Source organism: Cyprinodon variegatus, unplaced genomic scaffold (genome assembly GCF_000732505.1).
Source record: "Cyprinodon variegatus isolate N-32 unplaced genomic scaffold, C_variegatus-1.0 Scaffold0, whole genome shotgun sequence".
In the NCBI taxonomy this organism is placed as follows: Eukaryota; Metazoa; Chordata; class Actinopteri; order Cyprinodontiformes; family Cyprinodontidae; genus Cyprinodon; species Cyprinodon variegatus.
Genome location: NW_015150453.1, coordinates 4,144,594 through 4,157,417, shown reverse-complemented (window position 1 = coordinate 4,157,417; position 12,824 = coordinate 4,144,594). Strand labels below are relative to the sequence as shown.

General features: G+C 37.4%; 1 protein-coding gene across 12 annotated transcripts in view; it reads left to right on the top strand.

The window, feature by feature from the left end:
• Positions 1-12,824, top strand: part of cspg5 (chondroitin sulfate proteoglycan 5) — a 70,169-nt gene that overhangs the window by 15,596 nt on the left and 41,749 nt on the right. For all 12 annotated transcript variants that reach the window (XM_015376444.1, XM_015376272.1, XM_015376769.1 and 9 more), the window contains exon 2: positions 11,322-12,255. In XM_015376444.1, the coding sequence (XP_015231930.1) occupies positions 11,322-12,255 (934 nt within the window). The remainder of the gene's footprint in view (positions 1-11,321; positions 12,256-12,824) is intronic.

Here is a 12,824-nt window from a genome sequence, read left to right as displayed (position 1 = left end):
ATGTATGATGTGCGCATCAAAACTAGTGTGGCCTAATGAGGTGGTCTCGGTTCGGTTCCTGCTGAACTTTGGTGCGTACTAGTGTCTCTGTCTTGTTTTCTTTTTTTAGTTATCATTGGCTTCATTTCCATTTTGTGTCCTTCTAGTTGTTTTCTGGTTATGTTTGAGGTTTTATGTGTTTCTTGTTTACCCACTGTTGCCCTCTTGCCATCCCTGCTCCCTACTAGATTCTTCTGTCCACCCCTGCCTCCCAATCAGTTGATTATCCCAGTCCTTGTTCTGTTTGGTATATATACTCCTCCTCTTCAGTTAATGTTGGCTGGTTTCTCGTCGTTTCTTTGCTCCTTATGTGTGTTTTCCTTGATATCTTCTGGTTTTTGGTGTTTTGGTTTTCAGTATTTTGTTTTCTGTGTGCCTTTGGCACATTAAATCTGCAAGAAACCGCCTCAGTTATAAAATTCTTGACTCAATCAGATGCCTACACTGAAGTTTTGCATTTGAAAACCTCCATATTGACATGCCCCTGCATGCTAAGATTGTGAAAAGTTGGAAAAAAGTAGGGAAAGAGATTTTTCCAGGAAAATACATACATGCTTTTTTTTCCATATGTAGCCATATAAAAAAACCCTGTGAAGTTAAGTTCCCTACCTTCTCCTGTTAACTCCACTCACTTCCTACAGCCAATGCTTAGTCATGTTTAGCTGGACGTATGTTTAGCTGTCTGTTTTGTCTGTTGAACCAGTGACCATTTGTCATATTTATTGCAGTTGCATATTGTTGATATTCTGCATAGCCATGTTTGTTAACCTAACTCCAAATATAAAACCATAAATAAACCAGTGCAACCATTAAGTCTAAAGCTTTGCTTGGTATCTAAGTTGTGTATTTTATATTCCTACTGCAATGAACTCTAATATCTGATAGGTAAACCACCAATGTACTGCGATATACTTTCTGCAGTTATGACAGAGTGACCAGGCAGCTTTAAAATAATCTGTCAGTCAATGAGTTTCTCTTCGTTAATCCAATTAACCTAACGAGGTGTTGAAAGGGAGACAGTTCCTTTTAATTGGAGCTCAGTTCAGTGATGCACTGTGAGGATTCTGGCAGAATGACACCACTGTGTGACTAAAAAAATGTACCTGAGCCCTGAATAGTCAGTGCATTGTAAACAAATTTGAGTCTGCTGAAAGCACAGAGGAGATTAAATGACATGTAGAGGATTCTTGTGAAATCAGTCCAGATGGCGAGGTAATGTAGAGTAAATAACGATCCCTCCTGGCTTGTGGTTGTTTGCAGACAGTTTTACAGCAATTAATGTTCTGCTGCTAATGGAAACTATTCCTGCCTTTGTTCTTCATGCATTCCAAGAGTGGGGTCAAGTTATTCATCAAAATCATTTATTATTAAAATATTTATTTCTGGATTCTGCCATTTAACAAATATCCCTTCAGATTACAAACAAACCATTACATTTCTGAAATCAAATCAAACTTGCACAAAAAACAATTTTGGCGGTGTGGAAAAAATGGATGAAGTAGTTCTTACATCTGTTTAATCTCGATCATAATTGTCTAAATTAGGCTTGTTTTGTGTGGAGTTGGCAGGGAGGTACCTATGTTTAAATATGGTCCGAACTATGGCTAAACAGTCATGAAACAAGTCATAGCAGTCCAGACACCTATCAGCATCTCTTGGCTCCAATTACCCCTTGAACCAAGATGATGCGGAATTAAATCATCCTCAGGGAATGTGTCTTTTGAGGCAACAGTACAAGGATAAATAAAATGTCTCTGAGGTATGATTCATTCTTGACAACAGACTGTCATAGTGAGAATTAAAGTCAGTTTATCAGAGGCCATAAAAGAGTCTTCTTCTTTCTGTCATCTCCAGCTAGTGTCTTTCATCATCATTTCCCATCAATCACTGAAAATGTCACCTACTCCCTCTCTTTATGCTCCTGTCTCTGTTTTTTTGCTGTCATTTTCTTTTTCTACCCGTCTCTCATCTCCACCTCTCCCCATTAACATCTGTCATCCCTTTTTTATGTAAGGCTGACTTTCCTAGACCAGCTTATGGTCTGTCATCATCAGAGCATAAACGTTAAGTTTCAGATGTAACACCATTGCATTATCCAGGCTAGCCCAGCTTTAGTCATAAAGCACTAACAAAATTACTGGACATAAAAAAAGGAGACTGAAAATATGAAACAGAATAAAATGAAGATGAAATACATGTACAGTAGACAATACTGAATGCAAACAGACAAAATAATAAAATCCAGATAAGATGAACATTTTATTGTCTTGGTTAAAAGTCAAGCCAGAAAAGTGGGTCTTAAAATGAGCTCTAAAAATGTCAAGTTAGGAGGTTGTTTTAATTTGTAATAGAATAGCTTTGCTCAATTTGGGTGACCAAGCTGCGACCTTTTGGGCAGTTCCTGTTTCATGACCCACAGCTGTTTTCATTCGTGTCTATTTAGATCCTCTTTGTTTTCATTCTGTTGATTGTTCTTCACTCGTTTCTATGTAGCTCATCATTTCTCAACGGTATTTCATTTCTGGTTTTTGTTTCCTTCTGCTGGATTCTTCTGTTAGACACTTTAATGTTACATTGCTGTAAACCTTGTTTCTGTAAGATCTTAAGTTTCCTTTTTAAGATTTGTCTCTAGATCATTAATCTTACTCAGTCCATTTCAGTTTGTGTCTTTGTCAACCTCAAAACGCTCCAGTTATGCAACAAACCATTCCCATTGCTCAAAAATTGATTGAAAACAAATTGAAAAGATGACATGATTTATGTCAAAATGATTTCTACATTTGGTTGAAACAGTTAAAAGTGAGAAGACTTTGCAAAGATGTTGCAAACTAAATTTTCAACATCTTTTCAATGTCTATTATTGGACTAAATCTGGGACAAATCAGACAGACCAAACAGCCCACTTTTCAACAACTATTTCTAGGCTAAATCAAAGCTAAGTCTAACCAACCAAGTTTAAGACTAAAAACCAGTGTTAGGTGTCACTGGTTAATCATAATATTTCAGAATAAGAATTACTTTATAAATCACTTTCAGGAAATTATTTTCTTGCAGTAAAGAATTTAAAAAGGTGAAATTTAGGGGCGCATCAAAACCTGAATCTTTTTAGGCTTATAACATCAATTCCTGGTGAGCATTGTTGTCTAAATTAAAAAAGTTTTGTACTGGAATAAGGTTGGTGAGTGGATGCTAGCCTTAAAAGGAGTGTTGTTGTCTTATTCCCTGGCTTCTCACCTGATGGGTTTAACAGCAGTGGATTTTGAGAGTGCTGGATGGATTACCCCGAGGATGACCCTAAATGTTTCGAATAAACTCACATTTTTCCAGTAGTCATATTCATTTCAGTGACAAGTGGCTGGATAAGAGTGTCAAAGAAGAAACTAACAAACACCAATGTGAAAACTTTTAGGCTTTTACATGTTTGAGCAAAATTGACCAAAATTCTCATCCTTTACCAATCTAGAGATATGCTTACTGTAATGAAGCAGGACAGAAGGACCAAGTATTCAAGGTGAGACAGACAGTGGGATAATTCAAAGTGTTTATTAAGATAGAGATTGGGCTGGATCTGGTAGGGCGGGGCACTGCCCATCACTGGAAATCTGGTTTAAGAGAAACACAGTTTAACGATCATGATAATCTGACGGAGAATGATTATCCATATGAGTCACTAACCTGGTTTAGCAGTTCAGTAAATCTTCATAGGACAAGGCAGGATCCAGCCGGTGGGCTGCTAACGACATGTGGCGGGCACCGTCCACAGTGTCCCAGATGGTGCAGTCCCAGAGAACGAGCAGGTGGCTGAGCCAGGTCAGGGAAACAGATCAGAACAGGAAGGCTCAGAGGTCCAGGAGTTTGGGGCCCAGTAAGGGATACCAATGAGAATAGGAACAGGCTGCTTCAGAGTTCCAGGGGTCCATAGATAGTTCAGGCAGAACGTTCAGATGGAAACAGGCAGGCTCAGTGGTTGAGAAGCAGAACAGATCAGGATATCAGGAACACTACAGAACGCTATAACCGCTCTCTCCACTGAGCCAAGACAGGACCAGGCATCCTCAGTGGATAAGAGGCAGATCAGGATGAGGAAATAAGAAACACTTCGGAAAAAAAAAAAAAAAAAAAACACTCTCTCCACTGGCCCCCAAGAACGAGCATTAGAACAAGAGCAGGAACACCAATAATCTGGCCATAATGGCTGGGACTGAGCCATATGAATTGAAGCAGCAGCAGGTGGATTAGATGAGCAGTAATGAACAACCGGCAGAGTTGGACAGGTGAATAGGTGAGCAATTAGGGCAGCCATCGGAACCAAGATCATGACACTTACTGCACATATCTATCCAGAACTGAAACACAAAAGGTAGACCTTTTGTATGTCCATTTTACGTGAGGACTGCCTAATACAATGTTACTTTAGCAGTGTGTCCTAAAGACTCCTTAAATGTAACAATTGGCCACAACAATACAGGAAGTATTTAAACATTTACCACCAAATACCAGCCTCTTTTCAGTCGCCCACCCTTAAATCAAGAAATGAGTTTAAAGTATTTCTACACACCTTAAAATACCCAAATTGATGACGTCAAGTCCCATAACAAAAGATGATTTTATTATCTAAAAAGTTGTTAATTTGTTTCACTCCCTTGTGATTGCAACATCCCTTAATGTGATGGGGTTTTTTCCCATTCAGTAATTATTTAATAAACATTTATTAGGAGTTTCTTCTTCATAAAAAAAGTGTTACTATGAAAAGTTTTCAGCTTGTATATACCACTACGTTTCAGGGATATACATGCAAAGCTCAAAAGTGTATTTTCCTATGTATAATAATTATTTCTTTTTGCTTAATCTTTTATTAATAACAATTCTTATAGTAGTATAAATTGTTAAATATTAATAATGAGCAACTTTTTTATAAATTGATATAAACTGCAGGTTATGGATTCAAAAAGATGTGCTATAATCTGTCCCCACCTGATCATGCATCTATAACCTCACTGTTCTACTCAGTCACACTTTATAGAAAACAAACTTCCAGAAAATCTTGGTTGTAGCTCCACAGCACTCAGTAATATCCTTAAAGATATCCTCACATATGTCATTAAGAGGAGGTTATCAAGCAAAGCTTCTTATGGGGCCAGCAGAGCATTTACAACTCAGCAGGAGATCATGATGGGATAGTAACTTTGACCTCTACTAGTAAGATTTTTTTTTCTCCATCTAAACCAGGAACCTCTATTTTTCTTCCTTCTGTGCCTACAGTGTATTTTAGATCTTCTTAACAGACTAATCTTTGTATGTTTTTTACATTAGAAATAAACAGGTAACAAAGAGTATAATAGTTTCCCTTGTTTGTTTGCTATCTCAATTCCATTCGAATTAAAGTAGTAAAAGTAAAATCTTTCTTTGTTGAAATTTTTTTAATTAAATTTTTTTGTATTAGCCGGATTTAGTCTGTTGTCTCAAGTGAGTAAATTCAGTTTTGCAACTGGAGGAATATTTTATTTTGCTTTCTTAATTTAATATAAAATCAGACCTGACTTTTCATGGCAACGATCCAAAGCTATTGAGCCCATTATGGCCTTTTATGAAGTCCAAGATGAGTTACTCTTTAAGTCCCTTAATGTACAACAAGAGATGTCTTGCTAGGCTCATAACTGGTGTTGCCCTGAGTACCGGCACCGAAAATTTAGATGAAGTTTATTAAAAAATAGCTTGAAATTATATTAAAAGTTTTCCTAACGTAAGCATTGATCATTGTCAAGGTTCAGCCCAAATATTTTAAACAAATGTACGTTTTCTACTCATTATATATATAAACTGTCTAACTTTTCTAACAGGTCATTTTTATGTTTGCAGAAATCAAACATTTTACTGTTCAGATCAGTTCAGATTATTTATATACTGCCTATTCACAAAACATGTAATCTCAAGGCACTTTACAGTTCAACCAGATCATACAGTCAAATTGCTTCCAAGTCTTCTATCTAAGGAAAACCAGCTGATTGCATCAACTCACTCATAATACTTAAGCACATAACATTAATTCTTTTACATTATAAGGTATTCTTATTACCAATTGAGTCAATCTGCCACACAGAACAGTTAATTTGGTTGTCAAATAATTGTTTTAAATCAAGAAGCCTTAAATGTTGTGGCCTAAATGTAGTCAGAGGAATTTGGAACTAAACAAGTTTTGAGCAGGAGTTAACATCTAAATCATGGCTGATATTCACAGGGTTTCTACCCTCTAAGCACAGAGAAGCTGATTAGCTCAGTGTGATAGAAAATAAACACTTTAAAGGTAAAAGTTTTAAGATAACTCACAGGAGTTTTCTTCCCACTCTTGGCAAATCATTCCTGCTGAGATGAGAACAAAATGTTCTCAAGAAGAAAGATAAAATCCCCCACACATAATATATAAAACAACATCTTAAAACCCTTTTTCAAATCAAACTGGCTCAAAATATAGTAATATTTTCACATTTTCTTTAGAACCAACAGAGATTTTACTGAGATAGTTGGTCAGAAAAGACAAAAAAAAAAAAGAAGTCAAATGAAAATGTTATAAAATCCCATTTGGGAAACACGTCCAGTTCTTTATTTCTACTCATCACCTGACAGATCTGATCCTGCTGAGCTGAGGCTGTTAGGTTGCCTTTATAAGGTTGTAATAGCAACTATTGCAAAAGATTAACTGGGCGTATTAGTATCCTTTCCAGATAATACTGTGTCTTAGCCAATATTCCTTGAGATTGTGCTGTTTATTCCTGCTAATGGTATTTTTTGTTTAGTTTTTATAGAATAGTTTGTATAGTTGTATGGTTCTTTAGAGTGTTGGATAATCCCTCAGACCTTAAATATGCATGCAGGATGAAATTATCCTAAGTTTAGGTAAAGAATTGAATGTGCATCTTATTTTTCCACATGGTGGTTCTCCAGTGGACTGGGAACTGCCTGAGTTAGTCCACAGTGTATGCTCCCATTGATCTGTGACAACTGGGTTATACGACAACTGCAAACCTGCTGCGTCACCCACAGTTACCACTACGGATAATCAGTTGTACACTATTAACGTCATGGTTCAGACCAGAATCAAATCCAATCAAACTTTATGTATGCAGCAACTTCTAACATTTCATTGATCAAATTACTTTACAGCTTAAAAACAAACACAGAATACATTAAAACAAAGACAGTATCAAGGAAAATTAAATATATATATATGTTAAAAGAAAAATATCAAAGTCTAGAAGTAATTTTTTTTTTCAATTAATAGGTCTTAAGCTTGACTTTGAATAGAGGCAGGTCAGTGATGGGAGTGTAGCTTATAGGGAAGAATATTCGTCAAAGTTGGACAAACCACTGGAACACAGATTTCCCCTCTGTCGCTTACCCCAAGAGCAAAGAACCTTTAAGGCCATTAAACTCTGCTGCACTGGTATATTCTCAAAAGGTTACATAGGATGTTCTCAGTTTATTGAATAACTTAATAGAATAAATAAATAACAGCTTTTTAAAAAGTGTCCTGAATTGAAAAAAGAGACATTGAAGAGATTAAGAGAGACAGTTTCAAAGCTCTACAAACAGAGAGCAAACCTATAAAATTAAGGTTGTATACCAACACAATATACCTTTATAATTGATAAGTTTGTACTTTTAAAATACAAAAGCTGTTAAGTTAAGAGTTTTCAATTAAATTTAATATAAAGTATTTATATAAAGTATTTATACCAGAAATTTAAAATTTTAAATCTATCGACTGTGTTCCACAATGTTCCCTCAGTTTTTACTTATATCAGTGTTCATTGTGACTTGGAGACTTAGAATCAGAATTAGAATAGTCAAGAAAGACTGACCCTCCTTATCTGAGGATTCCTTACTTTGGGAAAAGTCCATCTGAATCACAATTAATATCTCAAAATGTGTAAATCCATTGTAGTATTGCATCCGTCTGCCAGTTGATGAATGGTTTGCATATTACACATTCTTAGCAAATATTGTTAAAATGGCATTTTTCTCCTCAGTACATGTTCAAAAATTTTGATTTTTGGCTACATTAACAGCAGCCTGAAGTGACCCACATCCGATTTTTTGCCCATACAGTAACAGCCATTCCAAATTTCCCTTCCCAGTCAAACACCAGCCGAATAGCAGCTAACTTCCAGCCACTGGTTTTCTCCTGGGCGTGCATATTTTTTTACTCCGAGTCCAATCTTTCACTGAATTACAGGGTCTGATCAGGAGAAGGCACTTCTCTTTAGATCTTAATCTCCACAAATCATGACAGAAAGAATATTTTAGTACAAAGACTGATGTTTAAAAATGAATTGTAGGGGACCAGCCAAGGACCAGCCAAGGGCGCATCAAGGAAAGTAGGGAAATTTTGAATGGCTACTACTGTGTGCAACCTGTATCTTCTCTTTTCATGGCAGTCTGAGCAACGCAGATCTGATTTTTTCCAATGCGACCCAGGCCACTTGGCTATGTGGTCCTGAATCCGTTATCGATGTGATCTTTTCAAATTCAACCTGTGTGTGAACGGCCAGGTTGCACTCATCTGACTTGAACGTCATTAATACTCAACAAAAGTCACTATTCTGCGTCTTGCTGTGCAGAATAAATGGAGGACTGCTAGATGCATATATATGTTTACTTCCGTAAACACAGAGCATGCTTGCTTGTGTCGTCATTGCGTCCTCTACTGCGCATGTGGGACACTTACTTTGTATGAATGTAGTTTACACAGGAGATCACATACAAGTCGCATATATTTGGAAAAGTAAACAGCCACGCAAAAATCGGAATTTAGCTTTAAGGCCTGCAGTGTGAACATAGCTTAAGAGACAGACAAACTTGCAGTTACTTCCGTTGTCAGATACTTGAGGAAGAGAATTGTTATGGTTGCATTTCCTCAATCTTCTTGATGTGATCTTCACTTATTGAGGTTACAGCTTTCTTACATCTGTCCAGACATTGTTTTGTCTGAGTCTCCCTGAGATCATCACCCCACCCGTGCACTGAACCCCCAAATCCATTCCCTCTTCAAACCAGTAATCCCTAATCCCAGATACACGCCACTCAAGTACATTAGTGAATTATTGCTTAAATCTAGGAGAGGGAGCAACCCTAAAGCTGCTTTTTTGTGCGGGATGGTTAGTCCGCCCTCAGATGAAGTAATCGACTGGAGGATACGGCCAATCGTGTGTCATTTTAATTTGTCTCATCCCCCAGATGCCTTGAGCTTGCACTGTTGATTTTGTAATGCTTGCAGTTTAAAGCATGAAGCAATAATGTGGCAGTTAAATATATGTGATGCTTGACTAGTGGTATTTAAAAAGAAAAAAATTGAATGAAACGATGAATGTTAAGGAAATGATAAATGAAACATGTACATGTATCAATTTGAATGGATATTTCTAATATTTACTGTATTTGGTGAGGCTTTGAATTGAAATTACAAACTGTAATCCTATTATGTCCCATTTTAGGGTTATTATGTTTTGTAATGTGCAGCTTCCAGGAGTAGATTATAAGAAAAAGCCAACAGAAAAAAACAAAAACATGCAGGTATTCTTCTAAAATCTTTTATTACCAAGATGTTTACTGCAGCTTTCAGGATTCTTGAACTTGATGTTGGTTAATTATAAGATGACAGAGCAGAGCTGAGTTTGTAGCCATTTGAAGAGGAGTTTCTTTGTGGTCTTTGTCAAACAGTTTGCATTGCAGGTTCTTTAAAATGAAATTGCACAATTCATTTAAACTTGATTCCCAAATTTGTTTTAATTGGTGGTTTGTATGATGGCATAATTACCTTAGGTCTGGCTCTTGCTGTACAGATTGCATGTGTGTCCCTATCGGGTTTCTAGGGTTTCTCTCCACCATTAAAATATATGCATTTTGATGTATTTATTGGTTGTAAATAGAATTTTTATATGAGCTTTCTTATGTCTGTGTTTTGAATCCGTCAAAAACTGGTGATCTGTCTGAGGCTTAATTTGCCTCTAATTGGTTGAATATACTCTCAGTACCTATAAATATAATACAGATTAAACTCGGAAAGTACATAATCAAGTCTTTGAAATAATTAACTATTCTTATAACACCACGAACTCATATAAAATAAACAGGATATACCTGCAGTATATTTCAAACTCTGCAGAAAGATGGTCAGGTCCTTTTTTTTTTGTTACTTTTAACTTCTGAAAGAGGAAGAAAAAGACTGTTTAACCTTCACATATTGTAATGTAAAACAACACAAGAACAAATTCAGTTTTTTAAACCATTCTACTGAGTGGTCATATTTGTTTAGATTAAAGGCAGAGGTGATGTGCAGTTGAACGGTTTGCTAAAATATAATACTTTCAGCCCTACAGAGGCTGAAAGTACAAGAACAAACAAACCACAATTACTGTACTCCATTTAGCCTTCCTGTTATCTGATTTATTTCTCACTCTCTCTTTATAGGGGATTCAATTTCAGTTTTTTTCTTGCCTCCGCTGAAAATGCTACTGGCAATAAAAATATGTAAATTTGACTCCTAGTCCCAAAGCTACATCATCCATAGTTGGAAATATTGGTAGTTTATACTTTGGCATGATTTTGATGATAAAACTGTTAATTTCTTAGTGCATTTCTAGTTAGTGGTGTTAGAATGCCAAAGATATAATGGACTCTGGTACAATTTTAACTTGGGAAACATTGTTCAATTGGAAACATCTTTTTCCAGAGGCGCCGTCATTATTTCAGCTGGACTGTGCCAGACTTTGTACTCTTTTCCTCTCAACAGCACAGCTTTATAGGCACAGAGTGTGGGTGCTTTATAGGTTCAAACTTAATCCAGTTCTCCCTCCCTTAAAAAGAATTAAAAAGCTTCCTTAATCAAAAAAGTCAGACAAACCCCTAACCACTTTTTGATCTGCCAAAATGTTGTATCTAGTAAGAAAACAATCTACCTTCTCTTTGAAGACTGCAGACTGCATGTGTCTGTAGTTCCCACGGTAAATAAGAATAATTGGAAAAACGTCATCTAACCATATTGTATTGTTCATGCTTCTGTTCTATCTGTTCTTAAACCATGTTGTTGACATTAGGTACCTCATTATGTTATGCATTCAGCCTTATTTTACAGCAACAACTTTTTTTAAGTTCAAATAAGTTCAGTATTTATTTTCTTTGTGATTAGAAATTCAACGCAATGGTATAATTTCTTTTGTTTAACTTAAGTCCATAAATACATTCAGAAATTATGAAAACTAAAACAGTTCTCTCTCTTTTTGCAGGGGCTGTTCTTGGGATAAATGCCACTGAGCCAGACAATAAAGTCAATATCACTTCTCCACTCATTGAGGAGGACGGCCCTGTAAAGGTCAATGATGTCATCACGACAGTAACTGGGATGAGCACCTCTGCCACTTCTGCTCCCGTCAGCTCTATGACCCAGAGGGCGGGGCGTATCCCTCGAGGAGACAAGGAAGATGATCAGAGCAGCGGCATGTTTGCTGATACGGTGGCTCCCACGATGGAGAAAATAAGCGTGGTCACAACGCCCCAGATCATTCCTGATTCGGCTGAGACAGACCTTCTGCTGCCTAGCAACCCACGCATTGTAGAAGGAGAGGTGGAAGGGGATGAAGAAAAGCGGCGCACACCAAATAATGACCCACCTTGGATTAATGTCAAGGAAACTTCCATGGTTGACCTGGACCACCGTACTACCACCCCACCAGCAGCTGCAACCAACCCCTCCAACCCTGATGTCCTTCATGTGGACTTCTTTGATCCAGCCTCTCGTGGGCGTAACCTAGACCTAGCCCCGCCCTCTCCATCATCTCTGGCCCATGAGCTTCAAGGTGGGGACGCAACATCTTGGGCAATGCCCGAAAACTATGACTACCTTACACCGTATGAAGATGGGATGACCCCCACTGTTGAAGAATACAGCTACAGCACTACGACTGATGCTTACGAGAGCGATGAAGACCTAAGAGAGGCTGTGGGGTCTCCTGCTCGCTCCAGGCCCCGCGTTCCAGGGTCTGGATCCTTCAACCCTGGGGGACCATATCCTGGTGTGGTACCTAACATCTCACCTAATGGTTGCCGGCTGGGCTACCAGATGATCAATGGAAGCTGCCGCTCTGCCTGCGAGATGCAGCCCAACTATTGCCTCAACGGAGGACAGTGCTACCAGCTGGGTGGCGAGGAGATATTCTGCAGGTAAAATAAGCTGAAGTTGGTTTTTAAACACAAGCATGAAGGGTTCAAAACCCACCTGGTCTCCTCTGTTCCAGCTACTTGAAGTTATTTCTTAAATGTAAGAACTGTTATAACTCGAAATAATTATTTATTTAATAACTTATAAACTATTAATGTGTAACTATAGACTATATTACGCAAACTTCAAACAAACAGTTTATTGATATTAGTGTTAAATCTGGCATGTCCATGAACAGTACTGTAGAGCCTGCTTTACAGACACCTCTTATTAACTGCTGCAATGCCTATTCTTTAGGCCAAATCAGATAGTGCTGCAGAATGATGGTGGAGGTAAAATGTTGAATGGAACAAAAGAATAATTTATGTTATGATCAGACTACATTCAACCCCCAACTAACACATTTACAGGTATACAGTAAGTGTGTTTATAAGTGTGTCTATAGTGGGGAAGTGGAGGATTAGTATGACTACCGTGGTTGATTTCTAATATTCTAATCATGAATATGAAGCATTTGCTGTCTAGAATTTCCATTCAATAGAAGGAGACATACATTGTCTCTGGGTCAGTA